The sequence below is a fragment of the Carex rostrata genome, chromosome 5 (genome assembly GCF_964058835.1).
Source record: "Carex rostrata chromosome 5, lpCarRost1.2, whole genome shotgun sequence".
Classification (NCBI taxonomy): Eukaryota; Viridiplantae; Streptophyta; class Magnoliopsida; order Poales; family Cyperaceae; genus Carex; species Carex rostrata.
In genome coordinates, this window is record NC_135922.1 from 1,964,149 (window position 1) to 1,987,945 (window position 23,797).

Below are 23,797 nucleotides of genomic sequence, written 5' to 3' on the forward strand. Positions count from 1 at the left end.
CAACGGTTTTCAAACCAGCTTAATAAATAGTAAAAAAATTCCAAAAAAATGTAAAATTTGGTCTCCAAGTAGATTTTAATATAGATTAAACATCTAACGGTTTGGATTTGTTGTTTGAACATCACACGGCTAAATATAGCCCCGGCAGCACCTCTGCTGAAATGCTGCCGGCAGCAATTTAGCCGGACCCTATATATATATAGAGAGAGAGAGAGAGAGTGGCTAATATCAAAATGTTTGCACCACGCCTCCCATGCAACCAAGTCATTTTCTGATTTTTAAAGTCCAAATGATCAATCCGAACCGTTAGATGTGTTCTACATATTAAAATGTGCTTGGAGACCAAATTTTACATTTTTTGAATTTTTTTTACTATTTATTAAGCCACTTTGAAAATCGGTGATCCAACGGTGGCTTAACCAAACAGTAAAATCAGAAGCTACCGTTGGATCAGCGATTTTCAAAGTGGCTTAATAAATAGTAAACAAATTCCAAAAAATGTAAAATTTGGTCTCCAAGCACATTTTAATATGGAGAACACATCTAACGGTTCGGATTGATCATTTGGACTTTAAAAATTGGAAAATGACTTGATTGCACGGGAGGCGTGGTGCAAACGTTTTGATATTAGCCACACTCTCTCTCTCTCTCTCTCTCTCTATATATATATATATATCACGCTAGTTCTAGTAATGACACCCGTTCCATGATGCTTTTATTAAAAACATGTCCATATTGATAGGCCACAAATCAATTGTTTAATTTGATATTAAAAAATTCAAGTGTGTTACCTTCTAACAAAATTTCATTACAATTTGTAATATTTACAAACTTAATAGTTAAAATGAAAATCTCATATCAAATTAATTTAATTCTGTTTTTCTTTAACCTATATTTTTAAGGAAATTTGATATCCACTCTTCGATTCTTCCTGAATTCTCTCCTATTAATCTTAATTCTGATTATAACTCAAATGATTTGATTAGAGTTGAACCCTCTCCTCTCCGTTTTGCATCGGAAAAAAAAAGGAAAGAAAAAACGTTCAATCCCTTCCACGGAAAATGAGTCATTTTTATTTATTCTCGTTTTTCCATTTAGTCTCAATGTTATTAAATTCCAATCAACCGCTAGATATTGCAGAGCTATCATTAGTCATTTTTATGGTTGTGGCTAAGAAACAACAATTCCGAATTATCTGGGTTGCAGTTCCAAGTCATGCATAGGGCTGTAAATGAACTTCATTCGAACAAATTAATTGAAGTCGATCAAATCATGAACTACGGATTATTTTGGCAACCACTGGTAGTTTATGCATTAGTTTCATTTTACCTTTTACCTTTCATGAATTCACACTAATGAATTATGGTCCAGTCCAAAATTCTCTTACCTTTTACGTTGTTGTGATTAAAATCACGGCATGAACCTAGTCAAATCGAACTTATTTTCATTGTGAATTTGTTACGCTACTGAAGCATTTTTCTATTATAAGTTACCATATATTAATAATTTTGAGCTCTAATATAAATTTAGTTCCTGCATTATTAAAGATTGATGGTTGTAGCCATTTTGCATTATTTAACATTCAAATCTAAATAGTTAAATAACTAATTTCAAACAAACTATACAAAGTTTGAGTTTGAGATTGAATAAAATTCGAACCGAGCTGGTTTGATTTGTTTCAGAACGGACTAATTTCGAATCAAATTAATTACGAACTTTTTTTAATCAAACTCAAGTCGAATCACAAACTACGAACTTCCTGTGCAGCTGTAGTCATGCACGATAGAGATGCAATATGCACTTAAGGACGGTGTTTAACACAATTCGGATAACTCTATTTGAATTTGATATATTTTGACTAGTTTCTTAACTATGCTAATTTCTAAATTTTATCCAAACACAGATCACGTGAACTTAAGTTTCAAACCATTAATTGTTTGAAAAGTAGTTAGACAAAGCCAAACGTAATACATGCCTTGAATTTGAAAAGTAATCGGAAAATGTAATATTTTCTCATGTATATGCAGTCCACGGATTTATAATCAAATATATGACATTGAAAAGGTTTGGAAAATTTGTGAAGGTCCCACTTCTATTAATTTGGCTTTAAATAAAATAAAAGTAATTGTTTGAAAAGTTGTTAGACAGAGCCAAAGATAATATTCGATCATATATATATATATGCAGGGGGCCTGGCAAGACAAATTTAACAGTCTCAAGTCTTAAATAGCCTTGAATTTGAAAAGCAACTGGAAAAGTAATATTTTCTCATGTATATGCAGTCTACAGATTTATAATCAAATATATGGACATTGAAAAGGTTTGGAAAATTTGTGAAGGCCCCACTTGTTATAACCCTTAGTTTTAATTATTGTTAAATAATTATAAACATGATTAATAGTAATTTTAAACAAATTATTGATAATAAAATCTGAACAAATAAAAAATTTATACTAAGATTTAATGATCTAAATTTTACTAATGAATTTATTAAATGAACAATTATAAAATTATAACCAGTAACTGATGAAATGAAAATTTAGTGGATTGAAGCATATTAAGAACTAGAAATATTTGAACAATAAATATCAATAATATAGAACATGAAAGATTATAGTCTAAAATCTTAAATTTATTTAATTAGACTAACACTAAAAATTTACAACCAATTAAATTTTAGTTAATTAAAATAATAAATTGAAAATTTTATAACATGCTATAGGAACAAAAAAAATATAAGACTACAATTTATTAAATTAAAAAGAAACTTAGCAAATAGGATTTTCATAAATGAAATGCAAATTGCGTAGATTGGATGTGATTAATTGTAACCGCATTAAATTAGACATATCTAAATATGTGCTTTTGCAAATTTGTGAAAAATATCAACCGTTCATTTGATTCTACACGAATCTCAAAGCCTCCCCTCTTTATTCTTCCTTGGATTCACTGGCCCCCTTCATTTCTTGCTATTCCCTGGAGAGAAAGTGCCTTTCCTCAAATCCATTTCTTGCCATTCCCTCTTTAATTGATTGATTCTTTTCAAAACCATTCTCCTTCCGTCGGCCCACAGAGAGCCCCAAATCCATTCTCTTTTCTGTCGCTGACTCGCGGACCCACACCGAACTGAATGGGTATAGGAAAAGTCCAAGCCCCGTCCAAACCAATCTCAATATGAGAAGCCCGGACCCTGTCCATTATGAAACGGGCCTTGTCCGTTTCAATTGAAGTCTGGGCCCGATCCGTTTATACCCGAACAAATTTGGAAGTTTATGTGACCATCCCTGACTACCCATTTTGGAAGTTTGGTTTAATAAGTTGTCTGCGGACTTAATTTTCTAAGAATTTCTTACTTGAAACTGATTTGTTTAATCCAGTCAATAGCCAAATAGTGGAGAACATCAAAACAAAATTTTTGTGAAAAGCAGCATAGCAAATCTCAAATAATTTTTTTTAACAATTAACACTCATATAAAGTTTCATATTAAACTAAAAATATACACAAACAAATGTAAATATCAGCTCTCATTTTTATACTGACGTGCATCAGTACTGGCTCCTCTTCTAACCTGCACTGGAAACACAAAAAATTTACAAATTAACATTACTTAAAATAAATTTTCTGGGTGAGCTCCAAGAAACGTTCCAAGAAAATAAAGTGCAAGGCTTGCTTTTCATCGGAATTTCAAGAACAGGCCGCCTTTTTGGGCTCTTCTCCCTTTCCGTTTGGCCCTATCTGGGTGAGATGGAGATATCCACTGTGATTTCCAATATTTCTCATTCTCTACAGCGACTCGTCGCTCTTACCACCAGTTTGGCCGCGAATCGCAATACACTAGATGAGAATGCTGGGGCCACATCTGAGCCAGCTAGGATTCGTATCCCCAAATCTTCTAGAGTAATCGCACCTCCAATCGATTTCCAAGTTTCTGATCCAGCTATTTCTTGTAAGGCGAGTGGGGCTCACAAGCAGTGCCTGGAGCATCATATACGGCAGCAGTTATGGGCTGTGCGTCGTTTCCATCTAGGCTGGTCGTAGCCGTTTCTGATCCGCTTAAGAGTATCCCCACACCACTAGGGTCGGCTTTGATCGCTCCATCTCACCCCATTTCGAGCAAGCTTCCAGAACCTTCACATCATCAATCCCTACAATCCAAACTTGCTAATGTCTGACAATCATCTTTCTCATCTAAACCGATTTGCTACAAGTGTGGTGATACAGGACATCTCGCCCACACCTGTCGTAACGTTGTTAAGTGCTTCCGTTGTGGTCGCTTGGGTCATCGATCTTACCACTGTCGAGTTACTATGTTGAGGGATTCAAGTAGAATGATTAGGAGTGAGGTGGTGGAGGAGGCTCTCAAGAAGCCGTGTCTGAGATTCTTGCCTAATAAAGCAATTAGAGATTTTGATGAAGTGATTAAGAAGGGGATTGTGCTGAAGGACGATTTGGCATTCGGCAAAGACTTCATACAGTCTCATCTGATGAAGGAGCATCCGGTGAAGGATTTTATTTGGACGCCTCGACTATTAAGTGAGAACCTTTTCTTGATCGATACACCTAATGTGCAGTGGAGAGCTGCAGTTGTCAGGCAAGGGCAAATTGTATTAGGTGATGTTCTATTTCATGTTGCTCCGTTGATCATCTTTCTCATGATGGGGGTAGCGATCCAGTACAGGTTTGGGTGAATATCAAGGGTTTTCCTCTGAAGTTGTGGAGACAAATGGAGTTTAGAAGGTTAGTGGAGAGTTTTGGTGGATTCTTGATAGATGTTGATCCTCGTTCAAGTGGTCATTACGACTTCACAGTCTTGAGGCTTAAGGTGGGTGTACCAGATGTGAGATGTATTCCTGATGCCTGCGTTTTACATTATGTGGGGATGCACAGCAACATAGGTATTATTTTCTGACTTTTGAGATCGATGGTTGGAAGCAAGGGCGTGGCAATAATATCTTTAGGCCAGGGGTGTATTGGCAAGAGAAGCGTGGCAGAGATGGCCAGCTTTCTCAAGATTCGGGTCTCAAAGTTAGGAAGGTTAGTGAGAGGCAGGGGTAAAGTCAGGGGATAATAATAAGTGAACAACAATTTGAAGAAGTGAAGAGAAAGAAGGTCGAGGTGGTGCTGGGAAAGGTAAAAGTGTTATGACTGCTGAACATAAGGAGACCGAGGAGGATGAAGATGAGGATCTTTTAGATAGCAACCCATTTTCAGCTTTAGGTGATGAAGGGATATATGGGGAGCGAACAGTAGAGACGGTTGGAGAGTCTTCGAGAGATGTCAGTAGCAATGGGGCTGCTATGCAACTTGCTGTGGTGCAGCCACCAGTTTTGCCGGAGCCATTGTAGGAGAAACTTACTGGTGGGAAGGAAACTAAGGGGTTGACTACGGGCAAAGAGGTGACGGTACCTAGCTCTAAAGGGAGGAAAGTTGCTGCCCCTCCAGCTCATACAACTAATGGTGGCAAAGGTCAGAAGGCCAAGGGGGTAGGTACTGTTGCTGATGACAAGAATATGCCGAGTGCTCCTTCCTCTTTAGGTACTATATCTTTAGTTCAAGCTTTCCCTTTTTCGCATTTTTCTGATCTGGATGTGTTAGATATGTTTGAAAAATCAGGTTTTAAGATACATGGGAATGAGGAGGATAGACTTCAGGTCATTAGAAAAATTAGGGGGTTTTCTCAAGATAATTTTAAGGCGATTATTGACGATACTGTGCTTATGGGTTCTTTACCAAAAGATAAAAAGGGTTCTGTGTTTTTGAAGAAAGATTTAATTTCTTATAATCCAGAAGGGGGTAATAAGGTTACTTAATGTTAAATATCTTATGTTGGAATGCTTGAGGGTTAGGTGTACCGGTCAAACGTAGATTTCTAAGAGACCTTTTGAACACTCATAATATTGATCTAGTAGGGATTCAGGAAAGTAAAAAACCATATTTTAAAGATAAGCTCTTAGGTGCTTTGAGTAGGACAGCTTCACCTATTTTCTCCACCACTTGAAATGGTCCATTCCTTATAATAAAAAAAAGGCACACAGGAATTTGTCCAAATGTATGGATGTTATGAACTCGAATTCGGCAGATAACGACCTATCGAACAAGCATATCATAGTTTCAAAGAACAAGACGAAAAGCCACCCAGCGAGCGAAAGGATGTAGCGAGCCAACCAACAGAAAGATCTTATCCTTTCTTTCACTCTTCGTACCGTGACCGAAGCAAAGCATTGAAACAAGACGGAGAGTGGCCGGTGGGTCACCCTTCCTTCCACTGGATTAGAAGGAGGGATTTTGATAGGGATTAATGAAGATAAATTTGTCATTTCAAATGTTTTACTAGGTAAATTTTTTATTACTGTGCACCTTCGAAATAAGATAGATGATTTTGAGTGGCTTTTCACTATTGTATATGGTCCAACCATAGCTTCTAAAAGGTCTAATTTTTTACAAGAACTTAATGCTTTACCTAATTTAGGAGTTCCTGCATGGTTATTAGGTGGTCATTTTAATATGGAGTGTTGTATTTGGGTTGTAAATGCCCTATTATATTGCTATCTGGAGACACTCCTAGAGTGCTACAATAACCTAATTGGAGTGTTGTAGTAGGGTTGTAAATGCCATATTATCTTGTCATCTCGAGACATTACAAAAGTGCTCCAAACACCTTGAATTGGAGTGTTATACTAGGGTTGTAAATACCATATTATCTTGTAATCTGGAGACAGTAGTAGACTGCTCCAAAGACCTTCAATTGAAGTGTTGTTTTAGGGTTGCAAATACAATATTATCTTGCCATATTGAGACGCTACTAGAGTGCTCCAAACACCATCAATTGGAGTGTTATATTATGGTTGTAAATACCCAATTATCTTGCCATATAGACACAGTACTAGAGTGCTCCAAACAAATCAATTCGAGTATCGTATTAGTGTCGAAAATGCCCTATTATCTTGCCATATAGGGACACCAATAGAGTGCTCCAAACACCTTCAATTGGAGTGTTGTATTAGAGTTGTAAGTGTCCTATTATCTTGCATTCTAAAGTGCTCCAAACTTCAAACTTCATAATTATGCTATATAACATTAAGAATTGCCACTGTTGAATGTACCTTCAACCATTCCCATGCAGTTTCACGCCCTTGAATGGCAACATTTAGTCCATAAACAGCATCCTGATTTCTAACCTGAAGTAGAGAAAATTGGAGGGGCTTCGAGTGGGAGCAAATAATTAAAATAAGATAAATATTGAGCAAAACGGTAGACTAGAGATGATATTCATAGAGGTAATATCTAACAGAAAAAAAGTAAAGAAAGATAACCTCATCAGTTAATAAGAAGTTCAAGGCATCAAGAACAATGCCTTTATCAGGGCAGGATGCCAAACTTCCTATAAACAAACAAGAAAATATATAAACAAAGCTTCCAAATCAATTCATATTTTCAGATCAAAAGCTTACGAAATACAATCTATGAGTTCACTAACCTATAACCCGCACTTTTTCTTCGCTCTGATCTGTCTCTCGGTATATTTTCAGAAGGGACTCATACCCCGATTTATCAGACACAGTGCAGTGTTGCATTACTGCAACATATGCAGCCTACAAGAGAAAATATCATTTTTTTTTTGTTTTTGCAAAACTAAAAGAGAAAAGAAGATAACAAGTAAACCTTTCTGGTATCAGGCAGTAGAACAGATGAGTTCCTGTCATTTAAGAAAATGGCAAAGCGTCTTATTCCTTCATCGACAGTACTTTTGTTGCCAAGTCTGACAAGAGCCATCAGTATTTCAGCTCTCAGCATTGTGTCAAGGTGGCTCTCTCCTTCTTTTACATCCCAACCTAGTTTCCTATTTCATATAAATATATATATACAAAGACACTCAAAAGTTAACATATGAAAACATACACACATATTATATAGAAGCAAGCAAAAGGACTGGAATGTACTAAAACTTACTCTGCTGGAGACTTGAGAAGTTTGATTAAGAACAATTTGATGTCACCAGATAAATCAGGAGTGGCCTCATCCACCAAATTTGCAATCTTAAGACTCACCTGAGAAATCCAAAATAAAGCAAAAGATACTGAGACAATTCACTAGCACTTGTGACCAATGGCATGCTATTTTTTTAGAGGGGGGGAAAAAGAATGAAGCAATACATACTGAGATGACACGAGAAAGCACAGTATAATGAGATTGCGTGGAATAGGCATCCAAGAGAGAAAGAAGTGACGACAATGTCACTTTGCAAGCAACAGACAGAGCACTTGCATCATCTATTATGCCTGTATTTTGATCATACAAATATCTTTAAATTAGATTTTACATAGAAATATCCACATTATTTTTTAAAACAAATATCAGATAAAGATTTTTGAGTGTAAGAAAGGGTTGCAGAAATTACCAATCTTATCCATCAATGAAAGCTTATCAGCCTGAATCGCGTATTTAAGTCCCAATGCCAATTCATCATCATATTTAAGAAAGGGTTGCAGAAATTACCAATCTTATCCATCAATGAAAGCTTATCAGGCATGTTTGACAGTGCCACCAATTGTGAAGGAACCTCTAGTGTGATCTTAAATTGAGCCTTAAATCCAGGTTCATCCCAACAAGGGAAGCACCGTCTCGCATGAACTGACTCGAATTGCGTGACAGCCATGTTTTCCACATCTCCCTTATACTCATACTTACTTCGGTAGAAACCCCTCATCTGATCATTGAGAGTACCAGTGAAGTCAATCCGAAGAACAGATTCTCCCAAGGGAAGCTGTGAATCGAACTCCAGAACCAAGATCTCGTCATCTTCCACCAATTCTGTCTTACAAGGAGAGATTGTTTTCCCCCAAGAGACACGGAAGTGGCATCAATGCTGAGATCGGCGGAGTTGAGGACGAGAAATCGCGTGGGAGAAATGACGTCAACGGTTATCGCCACGGATCCCGAGAATTCGCAAGACGATAAATCGGGGTTGAGGAAGAGATCGTAACGGCGAGGAGCAGAAAAATTTCACATTTGCACTGGTGTATGCACGGTTCACAGGTTCGGCTTGGCTCACGGTCGCGGCTCACAGCTGCGGGCGCGGTTCACATGGGAGACAGCTGTGAAGCGGAGAACTTTAAAAAAAATCAAGTCGATTTAGTCCCACAATTCGTATTGAAACAGGTGAATATTGGTATATAAGCATTCTACTTCCGTTAACAGCAGATTAAATTTGGGTTTCGGATATATGCGGATATCCGCTCCGTTTTGACATGTCTGACCAAATCCGTATCCGTATCCGTATACTGTACAGCTTAACCAATAAATATCCGGATCCGTATCCGAAATTATCCGGATCCGTTTGATTCGGATTCGGATTATTAACGGATTCGGAGCGGATATCCGTCGGATAATCCGGCTCCGTTTACACCCCTAAGCACAGGACTAAAGCATATATATTTATAACTTGTTAGGTGGAATCATGAAGACAGCCACCATAAAATTTTCTTTAGATCAAGTGATGCGTACGTTGCTCGTGGATCTGTATTTTTACGACTTAGAACAGCTAGCGTACGTATAAATCTCTTCAGATAATATGTGATGAATGCTTTAAATTAAATTTCTAATCCGAGTTTAATCTCCAAAACGTATCTTATCCGTATTTCATTTATGATCGAACATGTGGATTAATGCTCATAATTTATTGTACTTTCCATTTTGTCAATAGGAAATAAAAAAGTGAGACATGCACAATATTCATGTTTCAATATTTTCACTTTATGATAAGTACTAATTTTAATCATTTTTTATAAGTAGTGTCGGTACTTTAAAAGTATACTTCATGTGGATCAACAACCTGTAATTAATACTATACGGTAAGGTTGTACACTTGCATTTGAATTGTGTCTAGAACCATAAATTACGTTTGTACCATCCTCATAATATCGTTATTTAATAATTTGTAACCTAATAATTATATAACATACTACTAGTAAATGAAGATGTTTGTAAATATCGGAGTCACATTTAATTATATCATGAAACTGAAAGGAATAATAATTACTGAATTACTCAGCTAGAGATATATATGTAAGAAATATTCAAGTCATTCATACCTGCTGCATTAATTGTCATATCCAATTCATATATAAATTTGACAAAAGTAAATCTCTTATCATACATTTTAATTTGCAAAGTGCGCAAAAAAGGTAAAAATAATAAAGAATTGAAAAGTAAATCTCTTTATGTAGCACCACACTACTGCATATCAAACTAAGATCCATCGTTATAACTGCTATCTTGTATTGAATCAAACTGTAATACACTTAGATAATTACAAGATCCTAGGCTTCTCTATAGGATTTTAATTTTATGGTTTCTTTATATTTTCCTTTTGTTCTCTGTAACTTGTTTTCTTTCTATTTTTAGCACCTACTTTTTTCCTACCACTACCAGTAAGCTACCAAACTCTTATAACTTGATCTCTTTGTGTGTGTGTCTGTGTGTGTGTGTGTGTGGGGTGGGGGGGGGGGGGGGGGGGGGGGGGGGGGGGGGGAAGAGAGAGAGAGAGAGCAACAGGTGTAGCCTTTCCATTAAGCATTAGGTTCAATGTTCATACCAGTACAAGTAAACATAATTTCAGAATACATTATTATTCAACTCTCAGTTTCTCTTTCTTTTCTCCTCTGAATGCATGCGTTGCGTTCGTGAAGGTGAAGTCACCTCTATGCATAATTCATGCTTTATGCACCAAATGGGATACCACCTCAGCAAGTGATTCATCGTTCCTGACACCTTTGATCCAGTGCGCATTGATCTTAATCCTCTCCAGGCTCTGCTTCAATGCTCTTTCAAATGTCGGCTTCATCCGACTTGCGAAAAACTTTTCAATCTCTTCACTCTTCTCGTAAGATGCAAACTACAGTGGAAAGTAAACAGAGACAAAAATAAAAAGTCGGCAAATATTGTATAGCAAAAGAGAACTTACAAAAGAAAGAGGAGCTCTGTTACTAATTACCTGAGACACAACAGAACTGACGAAGCTAGAAATAAGGTGGCTCGCCGGCCATGTCTTTGATATATATTCCCAATTTTCCTGTCAAAATCAGAGTTCATTACTTAAAAGTAGTTCCTTCTGTAAATAAACATGATAGTTTGTAGTATAATCAAATATTGGGTGCAGTTTGATAGAAAACTTCAGACCTCATAATTATGCTATATAACATTAAGAATTGCCACTGTTGAATGTACCTTCAACCATTCCCATGCAGTTTCACGCCCTTGAATGGCAACATTTAGTCCATAAACAGCATCCTGATTTCTAACCTGAAGTAGAGAAAATTGGAGGGGCTTCGGGTGTGAGCAAATAATTAAAATAAGATAAAAATTGAGCAAAATGGTAGACTAGAGATGATATTCATAGAGGTAATATCTAACAGAAAAAAGTAAAGAAAGATAACCTCATCAGTTAATAAGAAGTTCAAGGCATCAAGAACAATGCCTTTATCAGGGCAGGATGCCAAACTTCCTATAAACAAACAAGAAAATATATAAACAAAGCTTCCAAATCAATTCATATTTTCAGACCAAAAGCTTACGAAATACAATCTATGAGTTCACTAACCTATAACCCGCACTTTTTCTTCGCTCTGATCTGTCTCTCGGTATATTTTCAGAAGGGACTCATACCCCGATTTATCAGACACAGTGCAGTGTTGCATTACTGCAACATATGCAGCCTACAAGAGAAAATATCATTTTTTTTTTTTTGTTTTTGCAAAACTAAAAGAGAAAAGAAGATAAGTAAACCTTTCTGGTATCAGGCAGTAGAACAGATGAGTTCCTGTCATTTAAGAAAATGGCAAAGCATCTTATTCCTTCATCGACAGTACTTTTGTTGCCAAGTCTGACAAGAGCCATCAGTATTTCAGCTCTCAGCATTGTGTCAAGGTGGCTCTCTCCTTCTTTTACATCCCAACCTAGTTTCCTATTTCATATAAATATATATATACACACACTCAAAAGTTAACATATGAAAACATATACACATATTATATAGAAGCAAGCAAAAGGGCTGGAATGTACTAAAACTTACTCTGCTGGAGACTTGAGAAGTTTGATTAAGAACAATTTGATGTCACCAGATAAATCAGGAGTGGCCTCATCCACCAAATTTGCAATCTTAAGACTCACCTGAGAAATCCAAAATAAAGCAAAAGATACTGAGACAATTCACTAGCACTTGTGACCAATGGCATGCTATTTTTTTAGAGGGGGGGGGGGGGGAGAATGAAGCAATACATACTGAGATGACACGAGAAAGCACAGTATAATGAGATTGCGTGGAATAGGCATCCAAGAGAGAAAGAAGTGACGACAATGTCACTTTGCAAGCAACAGACAGAGCACTTGCATCATCTATTATGCCTGTATTTTGATCATACAAATATCTTTAAATTAGATTTTACATAGAAATATCCACATTATTTTTTAAAACAAATATCAGATAAAGATTTTTGAGTGTAAGAAAGGGTTGCAGAAATTACCAATCTTATCCATCAATGAAAGCTTATCAGCCTGAATCGCGTATTTAAGTCCCAATGCCAATTCATCATCATATTTTACCCTATAGAAACCAGTCTGGTCAGTATTTAGCTTCATCCAAAAGGTCTCTTGATTCCCCTCCTTATGTAAAATTAGATCGTCTACGTCCAACTCATCTGATTTCGATTTCAGAATGAACTTCTTGGAAATATCATACGAAGAACAGCATATTGTGAGAGGCACAATCCATGTGCCAGAGCCAGAGGACCCATCTGACAAAAATTGTTCCTATAATATAAAATAAAATAAAAAATACGTTTCCATAAATTTTCTAGCTCAAGGGGAACATAGAACAGGAAAAGGGGAACATAGAGAGAGGAGGAATAGACCTGGTAAAGATGCAATTTGTTGGAATCCATGTTGATAAAGATAACAGGATAACCTTGTTGTTTGGTCCAAGAGCTCATCAGGTCCCTCACGGGTTCGCCAGATTCTTCCTCCAGGACAGCCCATAGATCATCCGTTGTTGCATTTCCATATGCATATTTCTTTATATACGAAGCCAGTGCTTTCTACAAGTAAAAAAATCATTGATACATGGTCAATTGAAACTAAGACTTATTCAATCATCATTGTTCATTACCATCATACTTGAGTTCCCAAGTAGAGAATATACAAAACTAAGAAGAGTTTTTGTTTCACCTGAAAGCAATCAGCACCTAAGTAGCTTTGGAGCATACGGATAACAGATGCTCCCTTGTCATAGCTTATTGAGTCAAATATTGCATCCGCCTCACTTGCATGCTTTATCTCCACCTTTATTATTATCACAAGTTCAAAAACAAAAACAAAAATTACCCAAATTAAGGGTTCATCATACTTGTATAGGTTGGTTGTTTGTAAATTGTAAAATTAATACCTCAATAGGATGGGATTCAGAGAGTGCATCTAACTTCATACCAGAAGCTGTCTCATCAAGAAATTGAGTCCATATCTTCCATTCGGGGAATATTGCATCAACCGCTAAGTAGCTCACCTGTTGGTCAAAATCTATTCTCACATTAACAGCACAAATGGTGTGTGATGCACCAAGGATAGAGTTGGAATATAAAAAAAAATAAAAAAATAAAGAATATATGCGTACCCAAGAGGCAAATCCCTCATTTAGCCACAAGTGGGTCCACCACTCCATTGTCACAAGGTTTCCAAACCATTGGTGTGCCAACTCATGTGCTACTGTTATTGCCACCTGAGACAAATATTTTAAGTCGATTGGCATTACTTTCCTCTAAAAAGTAAAATATAACATGAACAAATTTAGAGAGAGAAAAGGAATTATGTACATTTTGTTTGTTAGAGGCCGACGATAATTTTTCATCATAAAGCAATGCACTTTCCCGATAAGTAACTAAACCGTAGTTCTCCATTGCTCCAGCAACAAAATCAGGAATTGCAATCATGTCCAGTTTAGGAAGTGGGTACGGCACCGCAAAATAACTTTGATTTTTTCAGTCAAAAAATTAATATGGTAAAAAGCTAGGATTTAAAGAAAAGAGGGGAAGGAAAGGCAAGAATTGATTTGATGTACATACTCTTTATATAGATTCAAGGACTTGAGAGCAACATCTAAGGAAAACCTCCCTTGTTCACTCATGCCAACTTGAGTGTATACCCGAACTTGGATACCTGAACAGATTCAAACAAGTTTTGTTTACTTTTACCTAGGGGTGTTCATAGGGTCCGGTTTAATCTATTTTAATTCGGTTTTTCCAGTTAAATGGATTGGTTCGGTTTAGATTTTAAAACCGGTGTAATAGTTCAGTTCAGTTTTGTTTAAAATTATAAAACCGGTTAGACCGGACCGACCAGAATTCTTAAACACATTCCCCATCCGAACCAAACATTTTAAAAAAATTGAAAAATCAAGACAATGTATATTGATTGGTTTGGTTTAGAACTGGTTAAACCGAACCAAACAAAATTTTTAAATCCATCTTTAAAAAAAATCAGAAAATTAACAAAAAAAAATATTTATTTTTATGATTAATATCCTATTTTGGTTCAACCAAATGTTCGGTTCGGTTCTTATTTGGTTCTTATTCTATTTTTGTTCGGATTGATTTTTGAAAACCGAATAAACCATTGGTTTGTCTATTTTAATTCGGTTCAAACCGAACCGATCAACATCCGTACTGTTACCACCAAAAATCAGTTGCAATTGTAAGATGAAAATTGATGAGTAAATTAAATTACCATCAGATGTGATGCCTTGAATGTAATCGAAATGGCCGATAACTATAGCAACAAGATAGGTTGACATGAGAGGAGATTCCTCAAAGGAGATGGTTTTCAACACCCCATCCCCATTGATTTTTTCTTCTGAGACAGGCATGTTTGACAGTGCCACCAATTGTGAAGGAACCTCTAGTGTGATCTTAAATTGAGCCTTAAATCCAGGTTCATCCCAACAAGGGAAGCACCGTCTCGCATGAACTGACTCGAATTGCGTGACAGCCATGTTTTCCACATCTCCCTTATACTCATACTTACTTCGGTAGAAACCCCTCATCTGATCATTGAGAGTACCAGTGAAGTCAATCCGAAGAACAGATTCTCCCAAGGGAAGCTGTGAATCGAACTCCAGAACCAAGATCTCGTCATCTTCCACCAATTCTGTCTTACAAGGAGAGATTGTTTTTCCCCCAAGAGACACGGAAGTGGCATCGATGCTGAGATCGGCGGAGTTGAGGACGAGAAATCGCGTGGGAGAAATGACGTCAACGGTTATCGCCACGGATCCCGAGAATTCGCAAGACGATAAATCGGGGTTGAGGAAGAGATCGTAACGGCGAGGAGCAGCGAAGTGAGGTAGGCGTGGTTGCCCCCTGAAATCTCCGCTCTCTTGCTTCTCACACATTTCACACTCTTTGTTTCCAGTAGAGTAGAGGGAGGAGAGAGAATGAATTAATTACAGAATCGTCCTTGCAATTAATCCGTGCGACGTTGTTCCTTTGTTAAAAAAATTGGAGAAAGCAATAGCAGGGTAAAGATTTTAATAGAGCAATTTTATCTTCATCCAGCGGAAGAACCCTTGTTGATTCTATAGTTTGTGCGCTGCATGAAGCTATAACTACTCTGTTAAAATCTTTACCCCAATAGCAGGGAATTCGTATCCTCTGAGATATCTCAAACTTTGCGTGACTTTATGGAAAATCCCAACCGTTTAAATACGTTCTGCACGAATCCTAAAACACACATAATACTGACCCCTACATCACCCCCGAATAGGAACCGGACACGTCGGTCACGCAAAAGTTAAGATATCTCAGAGGATATGCACTCAATAGCAGGCAGGCTTGAAAGCATTGGCCATCTCCATCAACAAGTGGGAACAAAAAAGCACGGCATGCAGTGTTTGCTTGTGCAATTACTGTTTGTTATCATTAAAGTAGACAGCAAACATATATATATTCCTACTTTTTAATTGTAATGGTTATGGGTTCATGGTAAGAAAACCAGATTGACAAAGAATTCTGAATGGAGATGTCCATTCCTCAGTGTCGCACTTTTTGGTGTTCACTTTGACTTCTCAAAAAAAAAATCACTCTTATCGATCCTTACGAGAGGAGAGAACAAGGTCCTGTCAATTCCTGACGAAGTGGAAATGGATATTAGACTAAATTTTAAGATTTACATCAATATTTGTACGTACTTAATTTGTGTGAATTTTGAAATGGATTGAACATCTCTGAATTGATATCGAACTGAATTTGATCTAAAGACAGTATGTTATGAAGTTATTTAGCTGATGAAATATATTTAACAATGTATGCTTAGCGATTTAATCTCTATCATTAATAGATTGCATGTTGGTGAAATGGACTTCAAATTTTGGAAAACAAATGATTTTCACCAAGTTTCTGTTCCTTAAATTTATCAAATCCAACAACATAGAGAAAAAAAATAATGTCTCAATTCACAATAGATCCCATGACTTAGGAATATATTGGTTTCTGTTATTTCTAACAATAATTTTTTTCGTCTATTTGATTAATTAGCAAAACATACAATTATTGAATTTTACTATTTTTTCTATTTTAGAATTATGCAAGTTTAAACCAATTGAAATTGCAATGTAGATTGCTTGAACTGAAAAATAATGAAGACATTAATTTATCAAGAATTTAAATTGTAAAATTATAAACTTGGTAAAGTGCGTTTGATGTTGTTTTAACATGATACAAAGTTGGTAACGTTTGTAAACGTTCTAACGATTTACCTGTAAGAAAACGCTGAGGAATAGCTTGATCAAAATCAAAGGAAGCTACGTTGGCTCAACGTTTTTAAAACGTTGTAACATTTTAATTAAATTTCAACCTTTAGAAATTTCTGTTTTTGATCAAGTTTCCACAGAGTGAAATTGTTGGTAACATTTTGATCAATCTCGCAGAAAAAATAAAACCTAAATTCAAATTTTGAGTTAAAACATTGTAACGTTTTATGGCAAAAAGTTCATTCTAAAGATCTCTATAAATAGACCTTTAGAGCTTCTTCCCAAATCATCACAGTTGACCCTAAATTTCTAAAAAGTGTTTTTCTATGAGCTTGAGTTCCACCATTATTGATTGAGCTTAAAACTTCAATATTTCTCAAACAACCTCAAACCCACTTCACTAATCTTGAATTAGATTAGGTTAGAGTGAGATATTGAGTGTTTCTCTTGAGAATCTAAACTTTGAGACTTCGTTCTCATCTTGAGTTGGCCATGTGACTTCCTATTGGTTGTAAGGGCTCACCGGTTCACAAGTTGTAAACATTTCTCATCAGGTATAAAAAGGCGCACCTAGAAGAGGTTGCGATGCTCCAGAGACGTAGGCTTTTGTATTGCCAAACTTCGTTATCATCCCGCGTATCAAATTTCTCTAAACTCATCTATTTACTCTTAATCGCAATTAGTTTTCAATTTTAAGCGATTAGCAGTGCATTTAGTATAACAAAGTGGTATCAGAGCAAGTTACTCAAATTAAGACTCACTTAATTTGAGTTAGGTCAACTTGACAAATGGCACCTTATAGATGTGTGAAGGAACCCTTGGTTTTCGATAATAAAACCAAAAAAATTATGCATTGGAAGAAAACAATGATTAATTATTTAAATATTCTTGAGGTATGGGATATGGTTGAAAAGGGGTATACACCAAAATTCAATACCAGTGTTACTAATAGTACCGATGACACTAAAATCGAAACTCTTAAATCCAAACTAGCAAAGAAAAACAATGATCTTGCAACTAATGCCATATATAATTTGGTTAATGAATCGGTTGCCTTAATCTTTAGTACAACTTCAAGTGCTAAAGAAATGTGAGATACCCTTGTAAACCGATATGAGGGAAATACCCAAATTAAACGAACGAAAATAACTAGTTTAGAATCCAAATTTGAAATCTTTAAGATTGAAGATAGTGAAAGCATCGAGGATATATATAATAGACTTATGCACATCTAAAATGAATTTATCGAATTAGGAGAACTGTTTTCTAACAATAAAATTGTAGGGAAGCTATTGACGGTCATGCTCATGAGAGATAGGTGGTCTGGTTTGGTGAGTGCCCTAGAAGCAATCCGAGACACACATGACTCATTCACACCGGATGACCTCTATGCACACTTCTGGAGCTTTGAGGAGAAACTTCGACAATCCGGAGAGATAAAGCAAATCTCAAAATAAAAAACCGTGGCCTTTCCGGCACAAAATCGCAACCCTCCTAGCTCCTCAGACACCCGTCTATCAAATGATCAATTTATAAACAAAATTGATCATAAATCGTCCAAAGATGCTATTCTCTTATCCAAAATGTTTCAAGGCATGCTTGATTTCGAAAAAAAAATACAACAAGAAACAAGAAGAGAAAAACAAAATAGTGATGTGTTTTGCATGTCATAGAGAAGGGAACACCATCCAAACTTGCTTCAAATGAAGAACATGGATGGTGAAGGGCAACAAGACCGAAAATCAAGGCAAAAGTATGACGGATACAAGGACAAGAAAAAGGCCAAAGCCATGCAAGCCTTATTTTTCGATGAGAGCGAGGTGTAGCAATCCGACACGGCATCAGAAAATAAACAAGAGACCAATCTTGTATTGATGGCAAGTGTAAATGAAGGTCCCTCGACAATTGATGTTGACTCAATTATTGCAAGCAAGAACATCACCAACGAGACCACCATCGAATTCCTTATGGGCCTTGTTAAATCAAGGAACATCAATAAAGACAATAATGGAATCAAAACTCAACTAGCTTCGCTAATGAGGTACATTTAAATTTTGGTCTTGATGATATTGAGTCCGAAGATGAATTGTCCGATGAAGAAGAAAGTGGTGAAGAATACAATAGTACAATTGATGAGACCGAAAATAACTTGAATATCAATCGGTTAACTACAAATGAGTCAAGCACTTTTGAAAATGAAATTCTAACACATTACGATGATGAATCTAGGTTGCAATCTCTTCTTGATGAGTCTAATAAAATCTTGATAGAAAATGAATGTATTATTCACAAATTAATAGCTAAAAATGATATGTTAGAATGTGAAACTAGGAATTTAAATGCATCACACATATGTGAATAAGGAATTTTAAAAGTTAAAATTCAAACATTGGAAACTGAAAATAGGATATTAAGGTCTCCTAGTGATATTTCAAATGTCACTAATTTAAATCCTTATTATGTGGATAATTTGATTAATGTCCAATTGTATCGCAAAATGAATACAATGGGTCTTCAATATACAAGAAAGATTAATCCCCATTTAAATCCAACCACTCACAAAGTCCGAAAGAAAAATGAAAACATACTCAAAAGAACTAGAGATCTGTAATTAGATCATACTATATGCAAAATAACTCCTTGCTCATATATTGGGTAAGGTCCCCGTGGAGCGCAAACCTTTCGAGAATGTCTTTAAGCTAAAGACAATCTCCAGTGGATTGTCTTTTAGCTTTTTACTTTTCTTATATGTTTGAAATTAAAATATCCTTTCTTCTTGTTCCATTAGATTATTTCATGATAGGCTAGATTATTAGTCTGAATTGTATAAATACAATCCAATACTCTTGATTGTATTTATATAGTTATTTGAATTTAGAGGGGCAATACATGAAATAATTCCCCCATTTAATTATATGAAGAAATATTCAAATCATTCATGATTACTTCATTAACTGTCAACCAGTTCATATATTAGATTGACAAAGTAAATCTCTTATTGCATTTTAATTTACAAGTGCACAAAATGGTAAATTAAAAGTTTGTTTGGAACAGTAGAAGTTTGTTTGGAAAATATTTCTATGCAATGGAACAGTAGAAGTTTGTTTGGAAAACATTTCATGAAGGTGCTTCTATATATATATTTCTATGGAGAGACAGCTAGCGATGCACCTTAAAATTTTCTTTAGATAAACTGATTTGTTTCTTGTGGACGTCCTGTGTTTTTACTAAATTAGAACATATTTTCCAGATAATATGAGATGGAAGCTTTGAACTATATAATTTAATTCAAAGAACAAATTACAAAATATTGTACTTATATATAGATATTTAGTATATCCACATTACAAATTCTCATAAAAGCAATTCACATCTTTAATATGGAAATAAATCTGGTAATTCATACAAATGTGTTATTAGTATTCTTCACCAATTTTATGGTGTTGTGTATATATATCTTGATTCAAAACGAAGAGGGAAGCCTGCTCAGATGTCTGCTCTTTGAAGATCCGTGCACCTCAATTCTGGACCATTGAAAATATTGAAATAGTTCAGATGAAGGAAAGTATAAACCTATTTTTCCCAAAAAAGAGCAGCAAATTCTCTATCCCAAAATTCGGCTTAAATATTAGTATAACAAATTTAAATTATAGTAGAGAACGAGGTATTAATTAACTTTAGCAAGTTATTTAGAACAATAATTCTACCAATGGAACTCTTATATATTTTTTTTACCATTTTATACATCAAAATAATTTACAATGGAACACTGAAAGATAATAAAATGATTATATAATATATATATTTGTCCAGAATGATATAATGGGCCGAAGCCCAATCCACATAACATGACCAAGACACCTTCTAAAATCAAAAGCCTAGTATAATCAAAACCACAATTAAAAAAAAAAAATGTAGTATAATCAAAACCATATGATATATGTAGCCAATTCTGATTAACTTTGATAAATACTAACCCTTCATACTATTCCAGAATTCTGATACATTCAGCGAAAACAAAATTCAAAAAATTCAAACAAAAAAATGCCAAGGTAAGGTAACTATCACTTCCTTTTTTAAATTGTTAATCTCGCTTCTCAAGTAGTTCTTTAAAAATTAACGGATCATTCTTAACTAATTCTTGAAATTGCTTAGTTGCTGCAACCTCTGCAAAATTTCCAGGAGAGGCTAAAAATTTCAAGCATGTATCTTTGAGATGATTGCAACTGTGGTTCTCACCTAGAGAACCATAGTTTGTAAAATCGGCCGATTCAACTCGGAATCGGACTGGACCGACCCGATTTTTGTCCGATTCTCAAGTTGGTGCGATTCTTTTCAAAAAAAGCGGATGAACAGTGAAAAAATCGGCCGATTTTCCAATTTTTTGTCCGATTTACACCGATTTGAACTGATTCAAACGATTTAAAGCAAAAAAATTTCAATTTGACTAACCTCTGTGCCGATTCAGAGAAAATCGCGCCATTTGAATCCACCTCTGTGTCGATTCAGAGAAGAAGAAGGCAGCCCGAAAGGGGGAGAAGACGCGCAGGAGGAGAAGGTAGCCCGAAAGGGGGAGAAGGCACTGAAGACGCGCCATTTGAGCTCGGTGTTCGAACCATGGAGAACTGAGAAGGCGCTGATTTTTGCCACCGTGGTGAGAAGGGGGAGAACCGGAGAAGAACACCGAAGTCGTGCAGGAGGAGAAGAACACCGTGCACCAAAGACTTGATTTTTCGAAAGGCGTTGATTTTTGCCACCGTGGTGAGAAGGGGGAGAAGAACACCAAGTCGTGCAAGAGGAGAAGATGAACACCGAAGAAGTGCTAATATTTGGCACTTTTTTAAATAGGCCCTTGATGTTTTTCTTATTCAGAACTTAATATGTATATATCTTTTTTTAGTGAAAGACCCTCATTCTTTTTTTTATATACATTAAAACTGGTGAAACAAATAGTTAATTAATTTTAATCATTATTTTAATATCAGAGAAGAAGAAGACGCTGTTCTTGATGATAGAGACAATGAGTGGCTAGATGATGTCTCTAATGATGAGGGCAATAATAACAATTCAAAGAGTGACAGTGGTGGTAGTGATGGTGTCCCTATTACAAATCTGGAAACTCAAAATTCAGATTCTGAACCAATCCACCAGCAAAGGGAACAACCACAGGGCCCAACCTCAGAGAGTGAACATACAGGAAGACGATATAAAGATGTCAATGAACTATCAGCAAGGCATCGAAATATTAATTCTTATGATGGCATGTATGGGACCTCAGAGTTTAGTGGAGGATATCATTCAAGCTTATTTACGTATGGAGTACAACCAGACTACAATTCAAGTAGTAATTCAGAATTTTCTAGCACATACAATCCATATGTTAGATATGAGGATGCTAATAATTCTTCATTTTTTGGCCCTGTACAACAATATCCCTATTCGTTTTTTAATACAGAGGACGATGAGATGATCCAGCCAGCTCGGCATAGCTTCTGGCAATAAAAATATGTTATATTTGTAATGTTTGTAATACATTAAATAATTAGTGGATTATATGAGTGTAATATTATCTTAATTAACATAGTTTTTTTATAAAAAAATTTTATCAATTTTTTCCTATTTTTTGGCTACAAAACAAGGCTTCTGCCAAAAAAACCCGATTTACCGATCCGATTTTCCAATTCCGGCCGATTTATCCGATTTTAACTAGGCGGTCAAAAATCCGATTCCGATTCCGATTCCGATTTTCTGAACCATGGAGACAATAAGGTAAGTGCATCGCTCGTATCAATACTACCACACAACATCTTCTCACATATTATCTTTAATCTCTCTAATCCATATCTATCAGCCGCAACTAATAGTTTCTGAGCCATTAATTTGGTCTCCTGTTTCTCATCACTTCCTTTTGTATCAACAAATCCAGGAAATGAATCATTATATATGAAATGAAGTAGAGCTTTGAAGACTGGAGCTTCCATTTCTTTTATTATAATTGTTGTGTCTGATTTTTCCTTAATGGGACCGAAAAATTGTGCAGAAAAGACTGGAGATCTTGCAGCAAGAATGCACTTGTGAGCACTAATAGTTTGGCCATCTACTTCAAATGTAACATCCACTCCGTTTCTGGACTCCAAGAGATTGCCAAATTGTTGTAATATGTTACCAGGAGGAACAACAATTTGTGCAGTTGGCTCCACAGGAAAAGCTTCAAGCACACTAAGGACACTCTTAAAAACAGTAACAACACTTTTAATTACAAAACAATCATCCTTGATATTTGACTCGAACACTGCTTTTTTAGCAAATGATGTATAACCCCCCGTCCCGTAACTGTTATAGTTGGTTTCGAAACTTGTAATTTCTGTCGTTGTTTTGCTTAAGGGTGAAGCATTCCCATTTTGGTCTAGAATAGTAAAACTAACTTGTGCTCTTACAAATTCTGATCTGCTTTTAAGGTAAAGAAATATCGAAATATCGTTATTTGGGTAGTATCGGATACTCCAATCATGCATGCCCACCGACTTCAAAATTTGGTGACTCGTAAAATCTACCGCTGCCAATATTCTTATCTAAAGAGTACCCCACAATGCTAAACACATGTGTTCTCGTCACCTTTTCCATTAGTCTTATACAACCTGTAGGTTCAAGTGTTTTAACGGGATTTTGAGCAGAGAAAGACATGATGGATACGTGTATATATAGAGAGAGATAGAAGAGAGAGGTTTTATTACTATAGAGTGGAGAGGAATGCATGAAGAACGGAGATTGACATGGATATATATATATATAAAGGGAGCTAGCTAGCAATAAATATTTCTTTGAAAAATGAAGAATACGAGTGGTTTTAGAGACGGTTTATCTCTTCAACACTGTTCATTGTATATCATCTTCAACACTGTTCATTGTATATCACCTTCTTGGGGCGAGGTAATTAATTCTTCTATTTAATATTTGAATATTAAGAAGGCGCGTCCCTTCGAATTCGCTAATATGTTTTGGCC

The 23,797-nt window shown here is 35.9% G+C and overlaps 2 protein-coding genes and 1 pseudogene across 3 annotated transcripts; all 3 read right to left on the reverse strand.

Annotated features, from left to right (window-relative positions):
* Nucleotides 1-7,068: 7,068 nt before the first annotated feature.
* On the reverse strand, nt 7,069-8,469 carry LOC144554440 (aminopeptidase M1-B-like). Its single transcript, XM_078302759.1, has 7 exons — nt 8,400-8,469; nt 8,159-8,280; nt 7,952-8,049; nt 7,664-7,841; nt 7,479-7,593; nt 7,315-7,382; nt 7,069-7,179 (listed from the first exon to the last, which is right to left on the reverse strand). The coding sequence occupies exons 1-7, from the start codon at nt 8,410-8,412 to the stop codon at nt 7,069-7,071; spliced, it is 705 nt and encodes a 234-aa protein (XP_078158885.1). The 5' UTR covers nt 8,413-8,469.
* Nucleotides 8,470-10,544: 2,075 nt separating this feature from the next.
* On the reverse strand, nt 10,545-15,481 carry LOC144554511 (aminopeptidase M1-B-like). Of its 2 annotated transcripts, XM_078302824.1 has the most exons (16): nt 14,774-15,481; nt 14,113-14,206; nt 13,864-14,017; nt 13,665-13,769; nt 13,440-13,556; nt 13,223-13,336; nt 12,910-13,092; nt 12,523-12,808; nt 12,282-12,403; nt 12,072-12,169; nt 11,786-11,963; nt 11,601-11,715; nt 11,437-11,504; nt 11,228-11,302; nt 10,995-11,072; nt 10,545-10,895 (listed from the first exon to the last, which is right to left on the reverse strand). In XM_078302824.1, the coding sequence occupies exons 1-16, from the start codon at nt 15,435-15,437 to the stop codon at nt 10,713-10,715; spliced, it is 2,634 nt and encodes an 877-aa protein (XP_078158950.1). In that variant the 5' UTR covers nt 15,438-15,481; the 3' UTR covers nt 10,545-10,712. The 2 variants fall into 2 exon arrangements, with proteins under 2 accessions (XP_078158950.1, XP_078158951.1); XM_078302825.1 differs by lacking the exon at nt 10,995-11,072.
* A 5,396-nt stretch (nt 15,482-20,877) lies between these two features.
* On the reverse strand, nt 20,878-23,417 carry LOC144554478 (BTB/POZ and MATH domain-containing protein 2 pseudogene; annotated as a pseudogene).
* Between the last annotated feature and the right edge of the window lie 380 nt (nt 23,418-23,797).